This window comes from Argopecten irradians, chromosome 4, assembly GCF_041381155.1.
Source record: "Argopecten irradians isolate NY chromosome 4, Ai_NY, whole genome shotgun sequence".
Taxonomy (NCBI): Eukaryota; Metazoa; Mollusca; class Bivalvia; order Pectinida; family Pectinidae; genus Argopecten; species Argopecten irradians.
The window spans coordinates 40,041,642-40,068,831 of record NC_091137.1 but is presented as its reverse complement, the minus strand read 5'-3'; the positions used below and the strand labels follow the sequence as shown (position 1 = coordinate 40,068,831).

Here is a 27,190-nt window from a genome sequence, read left to right as displayed (position 1 = left end):
TAAATTGATCTTGAGGACAAGGCCATGGAATACAGCTAATAACAATCTGCAGTAAAATGACAACAAGGGAAACATTAAGACTCCATTAAGAAGAAAGTATAATCTGACACATGGATATCCCTTGATGGCATTTTTACAAAGTTCATGGCTTATGCTGCAAATGTTGTTTACAGACCTCATTTATAAGGAACTATGTGCAATGCATATAATATACAAGTATTTTTTTTCCGATGAACTATGTGGTACAGATCTGTTACAGGAGGAAAGGGCAAAAGGCAATTAATTAGATAATTTTCAAGAGAAGAAATGAAATGACAAAAACTAAGGTTCAAATGTTCATTTAAATAATTGGTTACTGCATCAAAATCAAAACTGAATTGTTTTGAATTATGTTTATTCAAAAATACTTTAATACAAACATGAAATAACATCACAATACATTATTTTTTCTAGTTCTCTTCTGTGATACACACAATGTATTCAGGCATATTAGTAAGTAAAGAGCAGTTCTTGATACTTTGCTGCAATATTGAAGAAAAGTCATATCAAAGTTAGATTCAGTATGATACTGTCTCTATATAATGCATAAAATGGACACTGAGAATTCTTAACAGCATATTAAAACAACCATTCTCAAAATCAGTGTGTTATTTGTATACATTGACATGTACATTGGACCCTCGATATAATCTGGACACCTTCGTTCCCAGCCTAAACCGCCCAGATTACAAATTTTCCGGACTGCCGAATTTCGTGTACCCTAGTCAATTTTGAAATTGTCATGTACAAGTTACTCCCCTTGACCTTGTAAATCAATGATCGGTTTTTATGTTTATGTACTAAAATAAATACTTTTTTTGTTATGTTTTAAAGGTTTTTTTCCCATTTAATTATGTTAAGAATATGAAATTAACGTACATGTAATCACACATTATTGGCAACTTGTTGTTAATGTCACATTACTTACAACTGTTTATACATGTATTGGTAACAAGATCAGAAACAGTTGTAAAAACATTTGATAGAGGCATCAACTAATGGGAACAACCAATGGGCTATGTCACCAGAAGCGTTAAAATTTGTGTCATTTTGGTGAACACACTGCACAAAGTCAACAAGTAAAACTGTTTAATATGTTTCTGTTGTAGCAAATAAATGAATGTCATTCCATATACAATGTACTTATATGGCCGTGTCACAGATGTGAATCATTGAAATATACATTGTAGTAATGATAATTCAGGCGTGATGATGGGTAAATAAATTATCAGTTTATATTATAAATGTAGGATATTTCTATATATATCTAAATGCAAAGTTACTCGACACTCGCTAATTGTCATCACTTGATGTTTTGCAACATTACAGTCAATGGGACAGAATTGTAGTTCTGATAATGACCGTCTGTCAGAACATATATAGTGTGTTTCATTCAAGCCAAGAAAACTCTTTTTGTTTGTATGAATTTTACAACAAAACAGAAAGACTAACATGTGAGTCAGTCTGTGAAGTTAAAAGTTTAAACACCTTCTATCTCTCCACAGATTGATAACAATCGGCAGTATGTCAAATGGTGACAACTCTTTGCAAAAGTTGCAAATATACTGGATTTACTTTTTTGTATTTTTGTGTTTTAATTGGCATTACGAAACAATGCGAATGAGAAGCGCCAATCCATATGCTTGTTGTCCAGAGCTACATGTATGTTGTCGCAGCTAGTTTAATATATGCCTGGTAGTCATCCTTAGAATCATTTCACTGCTTCCAAAGTAATCCTGATAATCTCCAGTCTTCAACAATTATGAATCTGCTTCAGATGACTAGCCAATGAGTCCTGTAATTATAAAATTTAACATATATATCAATATTCTTAATTTGTTATAAAAAAGTTACAGAAATCATCTAACAATGACAAAAGGAAGAAATTGGACTCATGTACACAAGTACTTTGAGTTAAAGATGCTCCACCGCCGACAGAGTATAAATGATATTCATCATTTGAACAATAATTAGTGTTTAATCGTGTATGCATAAGTCTAATTAACACAAAAAATAATATAAAATAATTAATTTTGCCTTTGGGTCAAGCGCAATCAGTACTTCATTCCATATAGGATATAGTGCTACAGAATTTTTTCGGGATGCAATTAATTATTTTATTTATATTTTTAACTTGAAGTGAAATTGGAGCTCAAACTTTTCAACGGCGGTAATGGTGTAAAGTAAGTAACTTTTGTAACTGAAGAAAAATACTAAATTGTCTGCTGCCGTTTTTGATAGTGAAAAAATACCATTTGTCAGCGGTGAAGCATCTTTAATATATTATTAATTAGCATCATAATTAATTTGTCTCCTATACCCGATACACATTGATAAAATACAATGTTTTTTACTGTTAGCAAAACTTACTTTAAACCAAATACTGTAATATTGAGCAAGTGTAAATTTACCATGTATGATATATTACAGTGCACAGGTTATTGTTTATTTTGGTAAGTGTTATTATAAATTCTCTGAATCCATGAAGTTATATATGTAGTGACTGTTTAATCGATGTTTTAAGTTCATACCGCCAATTTCGAAATCCCAGATATTAATTGTCTTAAATAAATCTAGCATTACAATTCTTCTATTTATCTAAAGAAATTCTGTATTCACATGTGTATTACACACATATGTACGTATTGTGTATGGATCTATATCATGCATTGTTTTGCCTACAAATAAACACATGCTTTGTGATGTTTATAGACATATTGACAATCTGGTAAATTGACTCTATGCATTAATATTAAATTTGATGTCATCGCATTAGAAAATAATACCAAAAATGAATCTGGTCAACTGCTAATTATATACTGTAACAACAAACTACTTCAAATTTAAAGTGATATTCAATTTTGTTGCGTAGTAATAAAGTAAAACGTCGATTATATGGATGTTAGCAGGAATTCACACATACTCATGATGTTGTAAGTTCACTTCATGTGCCGATGTCTGTCAAATAGTTCATATAATAATATACCGACCCATAGGCATGATAGGCAAAGAAGCAAAACGAAATGAAACTTACGATTTTCACTGCTTCTGTCTCCAAATACGAAAAGAATTCCGTAGTTTACTAGCAAGGTGGCTTGCAACATGCAGTGTTCAAATATTCTTCGGTGTTTTTCAGATATGAGAATGCATTTATTACGCTCGATAATTAAATGGAAAATATTTCTTGACTTGCAAGTTTACATCACAGGTCCGCTTTGCGTGATGACGTCTTTGTTTACATTCGGCCGTTTACACTATTGCTGAGTGTCACGATATTTCATTGTATCTGTATCCATGTATTAAATATTCCCTCGTTAATGAAAGGATGCGTTAGTTGACAATCCGTGCGAAATGATAAGGAGCCAGCGTAACTCAGAATTTATCGTGTTTGTTAGCTTCTGCATAGATCACCCAGACGCTTGATGCGTACGTAGTTAACAAGCGTCTGTTTGAGTGAGACTTGGTTAAATTCAGTGGGCCATCATAATGACATGATCACTATACGAACGTACCTGTTCTCCAAAATGACTATCAATATAATACATGTAAAAAACAAACAACTTTTGTATCTTTCTTACGTCGGGATGAATTAAAAAATTGTCATTATATAATAGATTATGAATGTATACATCAAACTACAATTAGATACTTACATACCAAAATCCTGACAATTCCTTTATTTAGTGTTACCCAAACCGGATGTTTACATAAATATATGCAAATGCTGGCGAGAATTAGGCCACCGATCGCTACCACTGATGCAAATTATCCTCACTATTTTTCAATTATAGACGTTCATGCTATAGTTTTTGTAGACATGTTTGAAATCTATCCAAACGCTGCGGTCGTTGAACTTCAGTATGTGAAAGGAGCACATTTTAAGTCTGGCACCGACAATACCAAGGGACATATCGAGTACAAAGTCATCCACAATCCCCGGACGGAATATCAACCAAGACAGGTGACCTAAGTCAAAACAGGACAGACGAACCTACTTCTTTACCACATACTAAATATAGCACGTAAGCAAGCTAACTCCTGAAATGTTACTGTTCCGATGTATCTTTAAGTAACAAAATACACTTTGTAGACTATTCAATTTGCTATTCTACCAACCGCAAAACAGCAATGCAAATCATTTGAAAGCAATTTGAACTCTATTTTCTATTTCAAGGTACACACTTGCCAGACGACGATGGAGTTGTATACCACGTTGGACAGTGTTCGGCTATGTGGAGATAATTTTGTATCAAAAATATCATTCCGCGATCACGAAGAGGATGTACCGTACACAAGGACAGATTTGGAACGAAAGGGTTTATCTCTGTTGCGTCCTAAATTATACCTTACTTCGTTTCACCACAACTAGCCACGATAGAACACAATGCCAAACCATCGCTGGGCTGCTTCTGTAATGTGTTATATGCTATAATGGATATCAAAATAAATAAGGAAAGGGCTATTATTCTTTGTCCAATATGTTTGTATTTCAATTGCCTAAACTCCATCAATTAAGTTAAAGCAAAACGCGATTTCTTGGGTCTTATTTCAGATAGAAACCAGATATTGACGTAAAGATGTTTCCTTTTTATTTATTTTATTTGAAAACGACATTACAATGTATCTTTATCATACGCTGTTTTAAAGACGTTTACACAAACAACCAGCTTCAAACTGAAAAGCACAAACGAAACAGATCAAATAGTTATCCATGTACGAGATAATTTGTAGTTTCCAGCGACTATGCGCATGTTTTTATGCAAATGCTTTTTAAAAACCTTTATCATTATAAGTCATTATTTCAAAGCACACGACGATTTGTGTTTATGTCACTAGCGGGGAGGTATAAGGTATCTATTGTGGCGTGAGTGGAATTTGGGTAGTTTTCTCTTGGACTAGGAATTATGACGCTACGCTTGCAAACAATAAACAGATGGCTTCACAATCGATACTAATTCGCAAGGGTAGATAACTCTTTAATATGCAAAGACAGAATATGCAACATACAATAAAGAAGTTGTGTAATTTATATTTCATTTTAATAAAATCACAATGTAAACAAACACAATAAATAATTAAATATGACTATATTCAGAATTCAGAAGAACATTTTTAAAATTTTAGCCATTTTGAACCCTTTTGGCCCCGCCCCTCTGGCCCCTTGGGGTCTCTAGGGACCAATATTGATATAAGATGTTAAAATACCATCTCAGGCTAATAATTCTAACCCAGTTGACTTATTTCCTATGAAAACTAAGCAAATAATGTTCATAAAATGTGTTTTTTCCTATAGAATGTTTAGTAAATTTGACCCTCTCCCCTGGGAAAATCTGAGATACCAAGGCCATGAAATTGCTAAATTCTTATAAAGAGGCCTTTTAATAACCTTTCAATCTATGAGAGTATCTGGTTCCATCAAATCTGTTGAATTAAAAATGATTTTTGAAATTTTAAGCCTCATTTTGACCCCTTTTGGCCCCGCCCTTAAGGCCCTTGGGAATCAGTCATGGAAAAAATTGTTAATTGGATTCAATGACCACTTCATAGATAAAATTCTGACAAGATTTAAATAATTTTCCTATTACAAATAACCAAATTAATTACTCAAAAATATCGTTTTCCCTATATAAACCAATTTGTAAACTCATACCCCCTCCCAGGGGAAACCTGAGACCCCAGGTTCATATAATTCACAATTTTTGTAGAGGGCCTTGTGAACCTCCTCTATCCATGAATAGTAATTGATTCTACCACATCTGTGAGTGGAGAAGAATATTTTTGAAATTTTTATGTCAATTTTACACCTTTTTGGCCCCTCCCACAGCCCCCTGAGGAGATGGGGGGGTCATTTAATTCATAATTTTGATTGGCCTTATGCCTTACGAAGGTTTATGGAAAATTTGATTGAAATTGCTTCAGCGGTTTTGGAGAAAGAAGTCCGATAAATGTAAATTATTAATCGACGGACGACGGACGACGACAGGACAAAAGAGTGTTTTAGAAAAGGTCACCATGAGACTTCGTCTCAGATGCCTAAAAATACATTTATAATATATTTTCTAGCTATGGTTAGGAACTTCAACTGAGAAGTGGCTCCGTCATTGAAACGGTGGTAAAATACCCTACTTTTATTAATCAATGTAAATACACCCAACATGTATATTAAATGTAATGTATTTTGACTTCTTATTCCTAGAAGCACAGACAATCAGACTTATGTTAAAGAATTACACACTACCAAAAAAATAAATGAAATAAACATAATCAACAATTCCATATTATGTAAAAAGCACTAGTGAAATTCTAAAAACGAAACATTGGCACAAAATCAAAGCAATATAATAAGTGTATATATTAAAGTTCAAAATTTTAACACAAAATCCATATCATAAAGGGAGCACTCGGGTTTAATACCATTTGACAAGGGACAGTAACATGGTTATCATTAATTTTGATTTGTCTGAATATAGAAATAATAACAATAGAAACAAAGAACCACGCATTGTTCATATACCAGTAATCCCTAGGTAGTCCCCCTATTAAGATACCGATCTTATCAACAAACTAACGGGCACAAAATTTTGGATCAATGTGAAAATATTTTAGTCCATTTGACCTGTGTAATTCGATTATACAAACTTCAAAGTCATTGATTTAAAACACATCATCATAGCATTATGGTACTACTGTACGAACATGAAGTCGCCTGGACTATCGGATTTGAAGTGTTGTTTTTTTCTATTAACATGTAAATGCCGATGTCAGAAGTGGAGAGGATGTCAATTACAATATCATGGTATAAATAAACTTGTAATTAAGGCTAATTTAACTAATAGAAACTTGTCATAGGCAAAATGTAATTACATGCGATAATATATATAGCAAAACATGGATATTAAAACAGATATCATTAAGTCATCTTATCGAATAAACATTCTTTTTAAATTAAACTAAACAAAAATGAGTCAAATACAAATGATATTCAATAAAGTAGGTCAACATTAACAGGTGTTGGGTTGAAAACAATCATAATAAAATCAAACAAACAAATAAACAGTCATAATACATATCACAAATCAATTAAGTATCAGCGTTTCAGTAAAGTAAGTACATTTAAATATTAATATACTGCTATCATATCCTAAATACACAATACAATGTTATATATTTACACAACATACTGAAAACAAACTTTCTTTCGCGTGCAGCTTACTTTCGTGAACTTCGCAATCGAAGTAAATTAGTATAAAGCTTATCTTTACGAATAATTATCTTATACCATATCATTTACAGTATTTCTACTGATAGAAATCTTCATTATTTACTTAAATCCGCGAATGTTATTTCCATAAACATGTGAAATGGAAATCACAAAATTTAGCAGCCGCGAAAGAAAATTATTTTACAGCAACAAAACATGAAAAAAGTTACAAAAAATGTCTTGTAAAGTTATAATGCTATAGCTGACAAACTGACAAAAACATAAGCCTTAATGATGTCCGAAACGTGTCTAGTTGCCACAATTTTTTTTTCTGTTTATCAAGTGATACCGATACATAAATATTTGAATGCAAAATTTGGAGTTCAACAGGTATTTGTATAAGTGATCTGTATATATTTTAAATGGTTTTTACTGAACTTCAATATATATAGTGTATGCCACATTCTCTTTGGGAACTGCACACATGTATTCCTTTCCGTTACGTTATAATGATGCAATGCATAACTGCATCTTGTAACATCACATCAATATAAATGGTAGCCAAATATAGCATTTAGCAGTTCAAATGACAATAAGAAACAATATACAACATGTATATATATATATATATATATAATAATAATATGGCAGGTAAGTGTTTTGGCATTAACATATGACTATAATCATTGGATTCACGTTTTAAAAACATAGAGACCTGTGGATAAAATTAATTTATTTAATCAGCATTGTAAAACAATACTAGATTAATGGTAATTGACAAGTCTAGCTCAACATACCAAATATAACAAATCCATCATTGTTAATTATTTCTAGTACATGACAAAGAAATGTCTAGCGATTGATTAATACCTAATATCATGGAAGATATCAAATGGTCTTCATTTAACTTTTAAATGATGTTTTGTATATTTTAAAGACACACGTTAACAATACGAAAAGAGCCTGCACCATAAACATTCATTACACTGCCTCTATAGTCGTTATAGCTAGCACCAACAAATATAGGAGTTGTTTGATTGCAGCATAATTTATACCTCCTTTAAGCCTGAACTTATTCACCCCTGAAATGTTATAATGGACTGACCTATTCTTTGTTCAAAAACAGCCTAAATATACTTCAGGGTTTAAGGTCAATGCAATTCTTAACTTTTTAGGTTTATTTATTAAAAATAGTGTCCACTATCTGCTTGTAGGATTCTATATTAGCAACAATGCTGTAGGACTGTACTATATTTAAAGTGCAGTATTCAGGTATTCAAATAAAATGTCATTGAAAATGAGAATCTAAAGATGTGCAACAGATGCATGCAGGTTTGATATTCAATTGTATATTATTCTTTTTAGTTTCAGAGTCTTTAATCATTGGCATCCAGGCACATAATAAGTCGTTTGAAGTGTAATATTTGAGCCGCTACAGCAGTAATACTATAAAGACCTATGCACATATAAAAGATATAAAAAAATATCTGCATGTATATACTATAAGACCTTTTGAAGCCCCTTACATCCAGTGTTTCGCTAAAAAATGATACTCTCTCTCTAGAGTAGATCTCTGTGCTATAGCCAAATATACTGTATAACAGTGGTTCAACAATTCTAACAAAAATAATAAAGATGTCAAATTGCCAACTGATCGTCGGAAAAAAGAAAGGTTGCACTCATTTCATTCCATTGTATCAAGTCTCCAACTAAATTGTCTGCCACTTCCTTGGAAATTGTGAGGATAATTATGGTTATCACAAAAGGCGTATCTAAACCATTTAAAAGACGTATTTCTTTTTTTTTGACGTCTGGACATGGAAGTCGTTTTCAAACTAGCATTCTGACTTTAACTTTATCTGCATGGTATAATAATAATTGCTACTTTAGCAACAAGCTTATTCTAACATTTTGGGACTAGAGGATAGTTTTAAATATCATTTCATACAATTGTATATACAACACACAAACTTTCAGTCTGATAAGAGATTTCTGATCAGACATTTAACTCGATAATGCTGAGTTTGATGCTATACCTTAAAAGCAAGATTTTATTAACAATATAAATTGTATATATATAATATTTTGTCATAAAAATGTAGAGAGTTAAATATCATGACGTCCTCAATAAATATATTTAAAGGCGAAGACAATCACTGATATATAGACTATATGTACATAAAAGAGGGATTTCAGCAATGATTACCTGATCTAAGATAATTGTACATCCAAAATATAACTAATAATTGTATTTTAATTTTTAGATTATAATTCTGTATACCAGAGGTATTCAGTCTTTAAGCTATTTCGATGCCGACAGATTGAGGCAAATGGAGTGTACAAAGAACAACTATGAAATTTCGATAAGTTCAAAGTTACGAAAAAAAAGTTTTTTCTGTCCCCTTGTGTATAATGAGTATTGCTTATAAGTAGCTACCTTTGGTTTATAATTATGATACATACACGTAATTATTATGAACATTAAAATACATTGAAACTCTGATTTCAAAGTACTGCACGAACATGCATGGCTCAAAATATACAATGATTCAAAGTTACCATACCGTATCATATATTCAAGACTAAGGACTGTGACTAATGGTGTGGCATGTTAAGTTTAGCTTTAGCAAAAATGAATTCCGGATTAACATATAAACGTGGATGTGGGTTATAGATTGTATGTAGTAGAGAGAAACATATGTGACTAACAACTTCACGTGTCGTTAACTTCACGTGTTTCATCACGAGACAATGTCTCATCTATGACAAGTGTAAAACTATTTCCTAAACAGAAGATAAATCATACTATTATTTCAACATCTCAAATCAAGACACATCTACCTGGTATATATCTCTTTTAGATTAGAATGTAACTCTCCCCTCCATAATGGTTTGGACATCAGACCATTGGCTTTACCCTTATTCCCTTAACCAATGAATTGAAAGACATTTTGGCACATGTCTTGGCTTTGGGTCTGGGCTTATACTAACTATATTGCACTGCACAACATCTTAAGATGAATCAGGTATATAGCATCTGTCGTGATATCTTAATAGGTGGCATGTTTTTTAAAAATGACATGATTATCGAAATTAATTGTGTATTCAAAATCCGAAAAGTTTTTATTATCAATTGGAAAAGCAGGAATTGACTTTATGCATTTTTCCAACATCCACTCCAAGAGGAGACATAATTACTAATACATGCCTGGTAGGTACCGACATCAATGTAAGTACTGATGCATATCTAATAACAAATAGAATAAATGAAATTACTCATATCTGTTTAAGAAGAATTAACATCGGCTGTACTATACGTAATTATTGATATTTGATAACTAATAATAAACCTACGACCCCATGAGACCCTTCTTTACAAACTGCAGTAGAGCAGCGTCTAGTGGATTTCTGAAAAAGTGGTAACATTTAAATATTACTTGCATTTATTGTAATTATAGAATTTAATCAATGATAACCAGACTACTTTCAAAGGATATGTCTTCTTATACATTGCTTCTTCATGTCTCTCCATTCGTCGGAAATAAATATTAGTACATTTGTTTGGATGTCAGTGTTCTGTGTAAAGCGTATCAAATCTTCATGTAGCAAGTGCAACCTCAGAATGGCAGTATTACTCTGGTAATGAACATCAAAATCTTCATGTTGCACATAAAACCTGACAATGACAGTCGGAGTATTCTTAGACAAAATCTAAGTCTTTGTGTAGCAAGGGGAACTTCAAAATGGCTTCTCCTTTTGGGCTAATGGTTTACCCTGGAGAAAGCTGATGATAGTTTTTGGAAGAGGAAGTTTGCCCAGATCTCTGAAGTTTGTCAGATGTAGGATTGCCCTCCGACACAGGTACTGCAGGTTCAAGCGGGCTATTGGAAGTTTGTATGTGACCACTTTACGATGATAGGTGCAATTCTTCATAAGTGATATGGATGCCTCACTGGGAGAGAAATATGGGAAGACTTGGAGATTGATGACCTCTGATACAGGCCAATAACAGCCACACACATCCACTTTGAACAAAATGTCAAGAGTTCGAAAGTTGAGCAAAGCGATGACGTTGACACTGTACTCTTTGCAATGAACAGGATGAACACAGCGTAGTGCTATGAAGTCCCCAAGGGGACTAGACTTTATCTGTTGTATGTTGGTGGGCAGGTCAAGATTTTGAACACCATAAAGGATATCCCATGAATCAATGGAGCGAATTTCCAGATCTTTTTGAGATGCCATAACAATAGCGTTGTCACCGGCTAAAGCGTTAAATGTCACAACATGGGCACGGAATATGGGCGGGATAGTTCCAACAGACAGGCTGGAGTAGCTGGTAATGGGATTAATGTAGACATTTTCTAACAGGTAATTGTCCGGTAGAGCTACAACCCGAGTGAGACTGTCCGGACGTAAGAGAATCCTTTGTTTGTTAGGTGAAATATAACTCTCATACCATCTCCTACAGTGATAGAACATGAGAAAGTGGCCGACCACCTGACCTGTTTCGATGTCCAGTATATAGAACTTGGGCGATAGATAATACCTGTTGGTGTTAATCTGAACGATGATGAGACCGTTGATGTATGCAATTACACTGCACTCCCTCCGATTCCGATTATGTTGAGAATGGCGAACCCATTGGGGATCTGGAACAGGTACACGTGGCAGTTTGAAGTTACCAACATACCATTTCTGTTTTTCAACAATGAGCAACTCGGACTTGGATTTGAAACTTGGAACAAAATATCGTCCACATGTGGTGTCGGGTTTAGCAAGAACTCCACACCTTCTTCTGGACTCACGACAAGTAGTGAAGTCAGCATAATCTGCGTACCCACAAATGGTGCGTTGGGACTTTATCCATCGTCCATAGGAACAGGACTGTAGGATCTCTGTTGCTGGTGTGGTCTGGATCAATGACCAATGCTCCATTTTGTTGGTACATCCAGTCCGCTTGTGGCTGTTGGAATTCCCCATGATGCCCCATCTACCCCACCTATAAAAGAAAATGAATTTCATTATTAAGTATATATGTTTTCTTTAACCGCCATTGCTTATAAGCAATCAAAGTACTGTAAGTACTGAACTGAAAAAGCATTGATGTAACAAAATTTTAGTTCAAAGAAGGCAAATATGTCATTAGTAACATTTTAGGGTGTGTATTTTCTTGCAAGTCCCATGTCATTATCAAGTTGGGTTATTTATCTTCCAAGTATTCATTTAATTAATTTTGGATAAATTGTTGAGATTGCAGACAACCATTCCTCCTCATATCAAAAGATGAATCTAAAAATTATGAGAAGATTTTAAGAAAATGCTAGAAAATTTCCTTTAGATTTGAACTTTGAACCTATCTTGAATTCAACAAATATTTACAGTCAGTGTCATGTGACAGACCTACAGCTAATAACAATCTGCAGTAAAATGACAACAAGGGAAACATTAAGACTCCATTAAGAAGAAAGTATAAAGTATAATCTGACACATGGATATCCCTTGATGGCATTTTTACAAAGTTCATGGCTTATGCTGCAAATGTTGTTTACAGACCTCATTTATAAGGAACTATGTGCAATGCATATAATATACAAGTATTTTTTTTCCGATGAACTATGTGGTACAGATCTGTTACAGGAGGAAAGGGCAAAAGGCAATTAATTAGATAATTTTCAAGAGAAGAAATGAAATGACAAAAACTAAGGTTCAAATGTTCATTTAAATAATTGGTTACTGCATCAAAATCAAAACTGAATTGTTTTGAATTATGTTTATTCAAAAATACTTTAATACAAACATGAAATAACATCACAATACATTATTTTTTCTAGTTCTCTTCTGTGATACACACAATGTATTCAGGCATATTAGTAAGTAAAGAGCAGTTCTTGATACTTTGCTGCAATATTGAAGAAAAGTCATATCAAAGTTAGATTCAGTATGATACTGTCTCTATATAATGCATAAAATGGACACTGAGAATTCTTAACAGCATATTAAAACAACCATTCTCAAAATCAGTGTGTTATTTGTATACATTGACATGTACATTGGACCCTCGATAATCTGGACACCTTTGTTCCCAGCCTAAACCGCCCAGATTACAAATTTTCCGGACTGCCGAATTTCGTGTACCCTAGTCAATTTTGAAATTGTCATGTACAAGTTACTCCCCTTGACCTTGTAAATCAATGATCGGTTTTTATGTTTATGTACTAAAATAAATACTTTTTTTGTTATGTTTTAAAGGTTTTTTTCCCCATTTAATTATGTTATGAATATGAAATTAACGTACATGTAATCACACATTATTGGCAACTTGTTGTTAATGTCACATTACTTACAACTGTATTATACATATATTGGTAACAAGATCAGAAACAGTTGTAAAAACATTTGATAGAGGCATCAACAAATGGGAAAAACCAGTGGGCTATGTCACCAGAAGCGTTAAAATTTGTGTCATTTTGGTGAACACACTGCACAAAGTCAACAAGTAAAACTGTTTAATATGTTTCTGTTGTAGCAAATAAATGAATGTCATTCCATATACAATGTACTTATATGGCCGTGTCACAGATGTGAATCATTGAAATATACATTGTAGTAATGATAATTCAGGCGTGATGATGGGTAAATAAATTATCAGTTTATATTATAAATGTAGGATATTTCTATATATATCTAAATGCAAAGTTACTCGACACTCGCTAATGTTGTCATCACTTTATTTTTTGCAAAATTACAGTCAATGGGACAGAATTGTAGTTCTGATAATGACCGTCTGTCAGAACATATATAGTGTGTTTCATTCAAGCCAAGAAAACTCTTTTTTGTTTGTTTGAATTTTACAACAAAACAGAAAGACTAACACGTGAGTCAGTCTGTGAAGTTAAAAGTTTAAACACCTTCTATCTCTCCACAGATTGATAACAATCGGCAGTATGTCAAATGGTGACAACTCTTTGCAAAAGTTGCAAATATACTGGATTTACTTTTTTGTATTTTTGTGTTTTAATTGGCATTACGAAACAATGCGAATGAGAAGCGCCAATCCATATGCTTGTTGTCCAGAGCTACATGTATGTTGTCGCAGCTAGTTTAATATATGCCTGGTAGTCATCCTTAGAATCATTTCACTGCTTCCAAAGTAATCCTGATAATCTCCAGTCTTCAACAATTATGATTCTGCTTCAGATGACTAGCCAATGAGTCCTGTAATTATAAAATTTAACATATATATCAATATTCTTAATTTGTAATAAAAAAGTTACAGAAATCATCTAACAATGACAAAAGGAAGAAATTGGACTCGTGTACACAAGTACTTTGAGTTAAAGATGCTCCACCGCCGACAGAGTATAAATGATATTCATCATTTGAACAATAATTAGTGTTTAATCGTGTATGCATAAGTCTAATTAACACAAAAAATAATATAAAATAATTAATTTTGCCTTTGGGTCAAGCGCAATCAGTCCTTCATTCCATATAGGATATAGTGCTACAGAATTTTTTCGGGATGCAATTAATTATTTTATTTATATTTTTAACTTTAAGTGAAATTGGAGCTCAAACGTTTCAACGGCGGTAATGGTGTAAAGTAAGTAACTTTTGTAACTGAAGAAAACTACTAAATTGTCTGCTGCCGTTTTTGATAGTGAAAAAATACCATTTGTCAGCGGTGAAGCATCTTTAATATATTAGCATCATAATTAATTTGTCTCCTATACCTGATACACATTGATAAAATACAATGTTTTTTTCTGCTAGCAAAACTTACTTTAAACCAAATACTGTAATATTGAGCAAGTGTAAATTTACCATGTATGATATATTACAGTGCACAGGTTATTGTTTATTTTGGTAAGTGTTATTATAAATTCTCTGAATCCATGAAGTTATATATGTAGTGACTGTTTAATCGATGTTTTAAGTTCATACCGCCAATTTCGAAATCCCAGATATTAATTGTCTTAAATAAATCTAGCATTACTATTCTTCTATTTATCTAAATAAATTCTGTATTCACATGTGTATTACACACATATGTACGTATTGTGTATGGATCTATATCATGCATTGTTTTGCCTACAAATAAACACATGCTTTGTGATGTTTATAGACATATTGACAATCTGGTAAATTGACTCTATGCATTAATATTAAATTTGATGTCATCGCATTAGAAAATAATACCAAAAATGAATCTGGTCAACTGCTAATTATATACTGTAACAACAAACTACTTCAAATTTAAAGTGATATTCAATTTTGTTGCGTAGTAATAAAGTAAAACGTCGATTATATGGATGTTAGCAGGAATTCACACATACTCATGATGTTGTAAGTTCACTTCATGTGCCGATGTCTGTCAAATAGTTCATATAATAATATACCGACCCATTATAAGGCATGATAGGCAAAGAAGCAAAACGAAATGAAACTTACGATTTTCACTGCTTCTGTCTCCAAATACGAAAAGAATTCCGTAGTTTACTAGCAAAGTGGCTTGCAACATGCATTGCAACATGCAGTGTTCAAATATTCTTCGGTGTTTTTCAGATATGAGAATGCACTTATTACGCTCGATAATTAAATGGAAAATATTTCTTGACTTGCAAGTTTACATCACAGGTCCGCTTTGCGTGATGACGTCTTTGCTTACATTCGGCCATTTACACTATTGCTGAGTGTCACGATATTTCATTGTATCTGTATCCGTGTATTAAATATTCCCTCGTTAATGAAAGGATGCGTTAGTTGACAATCCGTGCGAAATGATAAGGAACCAGCGTAACTCAGAATTTATCGTGTTTGTTAGCTTCTGCATAGATCACCCAGACGCTTGACGCGTACGTAGTTAACAAGCGTCTGTTTGAGTGAGACTTGGTTAAATTCAGTGGGCCATCGTAATGACATGATCACAATACGAACGTACCTGTTCTCCAAAATGACTATCAATATAATACATGTAAAAACAAACAACTTTTGTATCTTTCTTACGTCGGGATGAATTAAAAAAATTGTCATTATATAATAGATTATGAATGTACACATCAAACTACAATTAGATACTTACATACCAAAATCCTGACAATTCCTTTATTTAGTGTTACCCAAACCGGATGTTTACATAAATATATGCAAATGCTGGCGAGAATTAGGCCACCGATCGCTACCACTGATGCAAATTATCCTTACTATTTTTCAATTATAGACGTTCATGCTATAGTTTTTGTAGACATGTTTGAAACTATTCTATTTAATGAAATACCATAGAAGTTGTTTAACTGCACTATGGCAGAATATTTGTTCTAGAAAGAGGAAAATAGAAAAAATCGCATGCAAATGAGAGGTCAATCGCATTTAAATTAGTGGGTCATCCGGGCCGTAGCAATACTGGAAAAGCAAGCTTTTTCAGTAAAAACTGGTCATACTTAATACTGACAAGAGCAAGGAATTGTGGTGCAAATAATCAGAAGCACAAATAAGAGGAATTGGACATAGACTTTATGTAGGCAATCAAATATATGTATCAAAATGAATACGGGTTTTCAACCTAAACTGATACGAAGCATAAAGGAACTGAAAATAATATTGATTTCATGAAAATCGTTCGGAAAATTATGAACATTACAGAAATTAATCAGAATCATTTCATGAAAAAATGCGCTGAATCTCAATGATGAAATTGAAAAAGACAATGGAAATATGTTTTCCAAGATGGCGGTAGTAACGACTATCATTGCTTTCAGACCAACCAGAATTAGAAGAACAGTACATGACCATCTCAGGATTATCCTAGGCAATTCAAGATTCAGCTCAATCTCACGTATGGGACTTAGGAAGAAGTTAAAATATTTTTTTTTCAAAATAGCGTACGCGTTGTAACAGTCATCTTGGATATCGGTCAGTCACTATTATAACAACACCTGTTCAGAGTCAGGAAAATCTTTAGCAAATTTCAGCTCATTTGGAACTTGAGAAGAAATTTGAAAAGGGTCTTGCTACAAAATAGCCATCGTATCTCCCAGGCCACCACTTTGCTCAATACTTACCAGATATGTATTTGTTGTGCTGAGGCCCTGCAGGAAACCAAAGTAGCTATATATAAGGAAACCTTTATTTTCAAGGGATATCATTGTTATACATAAGCATCATTACATGGATTTCATCATGCAACATGGGATCGGGACTAAAAAGTTTATATAAGAGTGGTTTTTGATCCAGAAAACGTATACCACAAGTACTAGCTATACATGTATACAGTATTACTGATGAAGCAGAGAATTCTTTGTTACCTAAATTCCTGAATAACAGATCTTATTCTAGCAATTTTTCATAAGTTTTGTTTGGTTTATTATTCACATCATATTAACACCACAGCCAGGGAAATTTAAGGACAGCCTCCCCTGTGTGTGTTTTTTTGTGTGTGAAATGTGCGTGTTTTGGGAGACTGTGGTTTATTTGTGTGTGTGTCTTCTTGTATAGTGGAACTCTTGCCTATTTCATCATTGAAGCATGCCGCCAAAAATCCAAGCGACACACCTCCATGTCCCATTATATACTGACAACTGGCAAACCAGTCGTCCTACTCCCTTTATGCTGAGCGCTAAGGAGGAGCAGAAAATTCCACTTTTATAGACTATGGTGTATCTTGTTGAGCGGACAGAACTCCTCACAGCTAGATGCAAGTGCTCAACTGAAGACCGAAAGTAAAGAGATGCAAAGGGAGACCAATACTTTTTTATGTTGCCATTGTCTGATTAATTTGAATTTAGATTACAATTTCGCTATTTTTGCTGTGGTACAATGCACTTAACAATTTTCCGCCAACAGTTCCAGTTATCCAGTCAAAATCTAACATAGGTTGTGTGGGTTCATCACCAGTAAAAGAGCAGGTTATGAACAGCCTTTGGTGCACTCATATTGAGACTGTCTCTATATATTAGTTTATAGTGGGTCTTTGACTTAGGCCAAACGAAACTTATGTCTGTTTAGGGTCACCCGACCGACCCTAATTTTTACCCCCGAAACTAATATTTTTTTCCACTTTTCAAGAAAAACAAATATAAAAAGTGAGGATTTCGATCTCAAACACCGATCCAGTCATCATTTTAGAGTGAAAGACACTGACAAAAAATCCTCCCGACCGACCCTTATTTTTTGCCAATCATGAATGTAACCCTAAACAGACATTTTTTTGGCCTTACCAGGGTGCTAAATAGCTATTATGCACTGCCCACAATGACATACAAAGCATGGTGACTTATTAATTTTTACTTTCATTAAAGCTGCTCAATATGTTGATAGATCATAGCGATTTATATAGGTACAGAGGACTCCACATAATCTATGTCAGCGGATATCAGATGAAAAAGTTTAAGACCTACAGCAGGTCACTGGGGGTGATGTTTGGTGAAGGGCCTGAGTGTACTGCTGTATGAAAATGTGGAATTTGCTGACACTGTTTAGTATTGGGATAGGTCATCTTCAATGTCAGACTGCTTACAAAACATTACCATCGGGAAGCGCCAATTACCTTGGTCTGTCTAGATTTGAGGAAATTTGCAAATTATGAGAAAATGGTAACGACAAGAAGTGAAATTTAAAGTTGTGGAAAAGAAACGACTGTATTGACATAAATTATTCATTTGTTGAAAATTGAGACTAAGGTAAGTGGCGTTTCATAATGCCTTGTAAGTAGTTAGAACGAATATACGTACCCGGCCTATTATACCTTTTGGCTGGGTACGAAATGGTCCCTATGTGTTCAAATTGAGCACTGCCTCCGAAAATCACTTGGGCACAATTTTCTGTACTCTTTTTTGAAGGTTTCCAATTATTTTATGCCTATGCAAGCTGCTAAGTAAGTTTGTAATCTACATAGATTTTTTTCCAATCTTCATGAATCTATTAAAAACCATATGGTTTGATAACTTAAGCCATGAAAATCATTCAAATAGCTTTATTTGCCAAGAACGTAAGATAAAACACAGAAACTATTTACTGTAAAAATGTTGTTTTTTATGCCTTGTGTGTATTTCGGGAGAAACCTTAAAGTGAACAGTCGGGCGAGGATGGCTAAAGTCGGTAAAAAAGGTGTGAATGTATCCAGTATAATTTCTTATGAAATGGAAAAATAAAATCTCTAGTCAAAATCTGTCTGCGTACAAAGAAATTAATTTAAAGTATGAAAATTCTAAAACGTCCTCCCGGCTCACTATGTCCGTGGTTACATTTCCACGCAGCCTCGCTTTCAATGCTTTCAACTTTTCTTTACTTTAATGGTCAGAACTGGGAAACTAAGCAGAACTTGACCGTCGTATTAATATGTGAGAACTTTTGGAAGGCCAATGAACGCATTTAGACTGGTTTTCTTTGCCCGACTATTCACTTTAATAACACTGTAACAATGTGAAGACAACAAATTTGCATTATGATTTGACCATATACTCATTTCACTTCACTACTATACTGATATAAATCTGATGATTTTTGGCAGTACTGCAGAAAAAGTCATTTTCATGTGTTTTTTGTATTTGTTAAATGAAAATCTTATGCATTTAAATGACTGTAATTCTCAAAATGTTGGTAACTTTTGGTAATGAAAAACATATTAAAAGCTTATCTTAATTTGTGAGTGTGAAAAATACAGCATATATGACTTTAAATGTATATGGGTAATATTTTTCATTCTCATGAATCAAGAAGAGCTTTTATTTGTCATTCATCACCAAAATTTACCAAAATTTTGATCATGACAGAACTTTCAATGCATAGGTTTTAATTTTACAATTTTTCATCATAAAAAACACAGTGTTTCTAATGCAACAGTTAAAATCTATGAGATACTTTACGATGTTTATGGTTTGTAGTCATATAGGCTGTGATAATGTGTATGTAAGGTAGTCTGCATGTACACAGCTTATGATGAACGTCTTACACCAAGATAACTCGCCTCCAGCTTTAGCGCGCAACCGCACAACTTGGTCTTGCTGTAAGCGTTCATCCGATACATATCGATTCATTTACGATAACAATTGGTGGGTACATGATATCGCGAAAACAGTATACAGTTGTTGACTGGGGTTGAGGGCAACAGATGATTTGTTGAACTCGAAGACAAACTGTTGCCCGGGGCCAAAGGCTAAGGGCAACAGTTTGTTTGAGGCCCCAACAAATCATCTGTCGCCGGAAACCCAGTCGATAACTGTTTTGTTACACTCATTGACTCAAATGCAATGGCGTCACAAATTATAGGTGTGACGTCACTCCGGTCCAACAGCACATTTCAACAGTCGGTTTTAACAGTTCTTTGGACCGCTCAACGGAACAGTTCATTAATTGGCATTTTTGTCAATAGAGTTTATATAGAAAAGATTGTATAGGGGTATAACAATAATAGTTACTTTTCCCAATTAAATTATATATGTCTCTGTTTAAATGTCTTACTCTTTTAGTCTTATTTGCATTAACATTATTTATCTTGATGATTACAAGAGCCGTACATGTATTATGCTGGATTTGCACTTATGCTGCACAATATCTTTTTTTATGAGAAGAAGATGAATAAGACCCCATGCACTTTTTTATCAAAGTCCATAGGACCCATTTTTTTCTAATTTATGGAACACCCAACAAAAACCCTTAAACCTGCAAACAGCAGTAAATTCACCTGGCCACACTTGTTAGTTAAAGTGAAATAAAAAAAGCTGAATTATTTTCCAGAAAAAATAGATCGTCATAACACATTTAGATGTCCGGTTTTGTTGTTATTGTGTACAATGTTAGATGATGGATCGATAATCACTAACTTATAACACAATGGTTTAAGGTCCAGACAGTTTCGTTCACAGTTTTTATTATGCAGTTCTTTATCGTCCGAACACACAATGTGCAAATACACGTTTGCAGTGATATTGTTCGATCGTCAAGTTTAACATACAGCTCAAAACCACAATGAAATCACACTTACCTTACTGCTGACTAGCTCTAGACTAAAGCTGAAAGTCGACTGTCAAAAATCAAAACACTGCGTTTCTGAGAAGCTTGCAAAGGCAACAGCCTTCATTTCAAACACTCAATCGATACAGATTTGTTGTCAAAAGAACTAAGCGATAAATTCGTCTGTGAACAATTTTACGTAATTACTTATTCTGAAATTAAAAACTCTATTATAATTGTCAAATTTTATTTGGTTTGTGCAAGTTCTACTACCAAAACACCATATCACTGAATTATCATAGCATGACAAATAGTTCTTCTTTCATTTTATCGACTACTTGTGCTACTTCATTTCGTAAGCATGGCGTCGTGGGTCCGGGACAAACTTGGCATCAAAGATAATACACGCATGCAGCAACTAGATCTTTCAAAGGATGCAGAAAAATACCTTGATGAAAATCAAAAGTTTTTTGTGAAGAAGATTGAAAAGGCGAATAAGGTGCGAGTTGTCCAGACAAAAACAACAAAGAAGAGAGGGCGATATATTGGCTTGGCCCTGCTTTTCAGCGCTGTTGGATTATGTATCCTTTCAATGACAAACACCCACAAAGCATATCACTTGAATGTTTTAAACAACCAACGTAGTCTATTTAAAATGTCACAGAATATAGTTTGTAGTTTTAGTGTAATATGTATCGAACTGTTCCTACTTGTCGAAATTTATACACAAAAAATAATTGAATATGATATTTTTTTTTTTTTTTTTTTTTTAACTGCACAGAGATGTTTACACTTGAAACAGTGCGAGAGTAGGTTGCCCTGGACTTACTGGTCTGCTGCTCAACCGAGTGAGCTAAAGGGAAATCCCCACCTATTGCGAAGCTAGAAGGAGACCGTATCACTATGTACAATTAAAACCCAGGTTCTATCTGCCAATTGAGATACTCTACAATGGTCTTTTCAATAAATGAATAATTTATCTTTCAAAATATAGCAACCATTGAGATTAGATGTGATTTACATACAATGAAAAAATGGACGACAGGAGGGAAATTCAAAGTTGCGGAAAAGAAACTACCGTATTTACAAAATATAACGTGAATGCGTGATAAAATGGATTGCTTTGAGTAGATAAATTACTCATTTGTTGAAAAGACCAAGGTAAGTGACGCTTCTCAGTGTGGTAATATTTTGTAAGTTGTCTGAATAGAAAATGACCTGGCCCAATATCAAACGGTGTCGGCGAGTTCTACAAATTTCATGTACTAGTGCACTCTGCCCCCATGCAGACATCTATCTGTCATAATTAAGCCTCTTAATCTTGTATAAATGTACATGTAGCATTTACTGGGAATGGTCTAGATTCTACGGCACCTAATTATGTAATGCCATGCCTCTCAGCTAGATAGTAGATGGAGCTTAAATTTTCTTAATAATGTCGATCGGTTGAGCATCAGACTACAGTAATCCAAAAGCCTCCAGTCCTATCCCTAGCAAAGTCATTGATTATGCTTCTAAAATCTTGTACTCTGTTATATTGGCTACCATGCATGTAGAGGTTCTGGAACGCTATACTCAACGTGTCTGCAAGGGAATCCCTGTAAACTTTGAGGATGGGTTTATTCCTGGGCCAAGTGGGGAGGAGTATGCATACATGTACATTCCTGGGGGAGGGTGGTATATGTAATCCTTGTTAATACAAGTTGCAATAATAATATATTATATACCTCTCTGCTAGAGATTGGTCGAATGTCTGATTAGAAGTTCTCTTCAGAGGTCCCAAGTTTGATTCTGCTGGAGGCAGTGATTACTCTGTTTTCTACCTCAATAGGGGGTGTTATTCAACTCTCACGATATCAGATAAACATTGCAGCTGTTGATTGAAAATTTATTTATACCACACTAAAGCATGTGTCTTTTGTAACTCTCAAAAAATAACTCATTCGTGTAAATAAATTCAATATTCAACATGTACAACCACTCATTGTGTAACTCTATATATACAATGTATACTACAGGTGTAATGATAAACTGATGTTGTGATATGATATGTACATGTATCGTGATATTTGGGCGCGATACAATACTTTACGATACAATATACAATGTACTTATATTTACAAATAAACTAAATCTTTCTATTTGCTATGTTTAATCAAAATATAATATTATGTATTAATTCATTCAAACACAAATGTCAAGAACGAAACTTCTATATTTTTAAAACTAACAAATGTATGTATTATAATACTATAATTAAGATACTACTATGAAAATTTTTGGAAACTTATCATTTATTATCATGATTTGTAGATTAATGATCCTAAACGACTGTCATTGTATTTGTACTGCCATTTGAATGTATCATATCGCATCAGAAACGAGATGGATGTATTGCGAAATTGTATTGTGAAGAAAATATCGCGATTAATTGTTACATCCTTAGCTTTAGTATATACATCTGCATTTGTATCATCCTTCGAGCTTGATACACCAAGGGTTACTATTAATGACATTTACATACCCTGTATTCCCTGGACTATCTCATAGTTAAACTAGAGGCAGTTCAGGAGAAAAAAACCTGACCAATCATGATCAGGCAATCACAGGCCTGCAGAGACTTGATTTGAAGATTCTATTTTACCTAATACTTGGTGCTCCAATTCGAGATTTTAAGTAACCATAGTAAAAACAACAGCATAAAAATAATCAAGTTTCAAATGGAAACTGTTCCTTTGTTTGTGGATAATTAGAATAATGCTATGTTCAAAAATCAGTGTAGAGTGTATACAATCTTATTGGAGCCATGAAAACACCTATATGATTAAACTTTAGTGCTACATGTATTTCCATGAAAGTAAGAGGCTTTTAGAGAATGGCTTAATACTTCAAAACTACACTCATTTAAAATAATTAATTTACTTATTTTGCAACCTTAACATTTTGTTCAGATATTGGAACCCTCCGCAGTATCAAACAGGAAACTTTCTTGGATGAATTTGATGACATGCATAAGCCCTCCTAGCATCTCCTCAGTTTTGGATGTCTGGAATCGATGTTTCATTTATTGTAAGGATGAAAAGGTGTGCAAGTTTTCTTCTTGTATTGGAACTGTAATCATGGATTGAAATAAAACCTTTTATTAAGAGTCTTCACAAAGGAAAATGATGGATCATGAAATGGGTGAACCATAGTGACTGAATCCATATATGTTTGGTTTCTTCATGTTGTAAGACATGTTTGGAAAATTTGGATGTTACACTGCAGTTTCAAGTTAATAACATATACACTTTTAAAAGTTTTGTATGAATGTGGACTGGATAATGACAATACTTGTTAAATATAAATAGACAATATGTATTAATTGTGATAGATATTTGTAACACAGTTACATGTGCTGAATTGTGATGATCTATAAATAAAATTATAAAACCTTTATTATGTATTTCTTTATGGTTGATAGAACAATCAACTTACTGACAAAATTGTAAAGATAACTCAAATATTGCAAGTGCTTGTCAATAAGAAGGTCTTTATCCGTGGGGCATCAGTGGAATGTTTGGATTAAAGACTACTATAATATGTATGACATCGATTTCATTCAGTGTTATTGGATAAAATAGCCTGAAATCCTTTAAAAACTTTTATCTCAATAAAATGTCTCCCAGATCTTGTGTTTTTCAAGGAACATGCTGAATTTATTTCAGTGAAATTAACAAGTATTCTTTAACTTCATTGAAGGTCTTAGAGGTCATATGCATTACATTTATTCAAGTGAAAGACCGTGCCTTTTCTTTACTTGAACAAATCACAAAGGTAATGAAAAGAAATAGTCGTCTTGTAAAAAGTGTCCGACAACTTGTTGCAATTATTTTCAGTTCGCATCATACACCATGTTTCATTACATATTGAGGCCTACTTTGTGGTTCTCCTCTATAATTCTTTCTTCCAAAGGACCCATATAACATTCTAGGATACCTTTAAGGAATTTCAAATGTTCTTGGTGCTGGACCATGCAGACCAAAACTGTTATGGCAAATCAATTTCTCAAAACAAGAGGCCCATGGGCCTTAACATTCATCTGACTCTTGGCATAATATAACATAGTTGTTTAAAGATTTTAGCCTATTTAACCCCTGTGAATGAAGATCAAGGTCATTTTTAGCTCACCTGGCCCGAAGGGCCAGTGAGCTTATGTCATGGCGCTCCGTCCGTCGTCCGTCCGTCCGTCAACATTTCCTTTAAATTGCTACTAGTCATAGAGTTCTGCATGGATTGGAACCAAATTTGGCCACAAACATCCTTGGGGGAAGGGGAATAGAACTTGTATAAATTTTGGCTCTGACGCCCCCCCCCCCCCCCGGGGGCAGGAGGGGCGGGGCCCAATAGGGGAAATAAAAGGTAATTCCTATAAATCTCTACTTGTCTCTAGAGTTCTGCATGGATTGGAACCTAATTTGGCCACAAACATCCTTGAGGGAAGGGGAACAGAACTTGAAAAATTTTTTGGCTCTGACCCCCCCCCCCCGGGGAGGCAGGAGGGGTGGTGCCCAATAGGGGAAATTGAGGTAAATCCTATAAATTGCTACTAGTCATAGAGTTCTGCATGGATTGGAACCAAATTTGGCCACAAACATCCTTGGGGGAAGGGAACAGAACTTGTATAAATTTTGGCTCTGACCCCCGGGGGCAGGAGGGGCAGGGCGCAATAGGGAAATAGAGGTAAATCCTTTAAATTTGCTACTTGTCCTAGAGTTCTGCATGGATTGGAACCAAATTTGGCCACAAACACTCATTGGGAGAAGGGGAACAGAACTTGTATGAATTTTGGCTCTGACCCCCTGGGGGCAGGAGGGGCGGGCCCAATAGGGGAAATAGAGGTAAATCCTATAAATCGCTACTTGTCCTAGAGTTCTGCATGGATTGTGACCAAATTTAGCCACAAACATCCTTGGGAGAAGGGGAATAGAACTTGTATAAATTTTGGCTCTGAGCCCCCTGGGGACAGGAGGGATGGGGCCCAACAGGGGAATTAGAGGTAAATATTCAAATTCCTTCAAAATAGAAACAATGAACCTGTATGCAGAACATTACTTGGCATTACAAAGCAGGTGAGCGATACAGGCCCTCTGGGCCTCTTGTTTTAAAAAACAAATATGGTAGCCCTTCATCCCAGCAAGCCACAGGCCCAATATCAGGTCTCTAGGCCTCCAAATTATTCTTAAAAAGTTGTTTCAAGATTTTAACCTATTTGACTCCTATGACCTGGAATGAAGGTCAAGGTCATTCATTTGAACACACTTGGTAGCCTTTCATCCCAGCGTGCTACAGGCCTAATATCAGTACCCTGGGCCTTTTGGTTCTTGAGAAGAAGTCATTTAAAGATTTTAGTCTATTTGACCCCTGTGACCTTGAATGAAGGTCAAAGTCGTTTATATTAACAAACTTTGTAGCTCTCATCCCAGTATGTTGCAGGTCCAATATGAGTGTCCTGGGCGATTTGGTTATTGAGAAGAAGTCATTTAAAGATTTTAGCATATTTGACCCCTGTGACATTGGATGAAGGTCACGGTCATTCATTTGAACAAAATTGGTAGCCCTTCATCTCAGCATGCTATATGCCCAATATCAGTACCCTAGGCCTTCTGGTTCTTGAGAAAAAGTCGTTTAAAGATTTTAGTTTTTTTGACCCCTGTGACCTTGAATGAAAGATCAAGGTCATTCATTTGAACAAACTTGATAGCCCTTCATCCCAGCGTGCAAGGCCCAATATCAGGTTTCTAGGCCTCTTACTTATTCACAAGAAGTTGTTTAAAGGGTTTTAGCCTATTTGACCTCTGTGACCTTGAATGAAGGTCAAGTTCATTCATTTGAACAAACTTGGAAGCCCTTCATCCTAGCATGTTGTAGGTCCAATATGACTGTCCTGGGCATTTTGGTTCTTGAGAAGAAGTCATATAAAGATTTTAGTCTATTTGACCCCTGTGACCTTGAATA

The 27,190-nt window shown here is 34.3% G+C and overlaps 1 protein-coding gene and 2 long non-coding RNA genes across 3 annotated transcripts; 1 reads left to right on the top strand and 2 right to left on the bottom strand.

The window, feature by feature from the left end:
- Positions 1 to 377: 377 nt before the first annotated feature.
- LOC138321642 (uncharacterized) lies at positions 378 to 3,583 on the bottom strand. The gene is made up of 2 exons (XR_011208348.1): positions 3,074 to 3,583; positions 378 to 1,834 (listed from the first exon to the last, which is right to left on the bottom strand). It is a non-coding gene; the product is annotated as an uncharacterized lncRNA (long non-coding RNA).
- A 3,450-nt stretch (positions 3,584 to 7,033) lies between these two features.
- On the bottom strand, positions 7,034 to 21,294 carry LOC138321641 (uncharacterized). The gene is made up of 2 exons (XM_069265444.1): positions 21,225 to 21,294; positions 7,034 to 12,242 (listed from the first exon to the last, which is right to left on the bottom strand). Exon 2 carries the CDS (start codon positions 12,221 to 12,223, stop codon positions 10,979 to 10,981), a length of 1,245 nt encoding a protein of 414 aa, XP_069121545.1. The 5' UTR covers positions 12,224 to 12,242; positions 21,225 to 21,294; the 3' UTR covers positions 7,034 to 10,978.
- A 247-nt stretch (positions 21,295 to 21,541) lies between these two features.
- On the top strand, positions 21,542 to 24,629 carry LOC138321640 (uncharacterized). The gene is made up of 2 exons (XR_011208347.1): positions 21,542 to 21,774; positions 24,145 to 24,629. It is a non-coding gene; the product is annotated as an uncharacterized lncRNA (long non-coding RNA).
- The last annotated feature ends 2,561 nt before the right edge of the window (positions 24,630 to 27,190 follow it).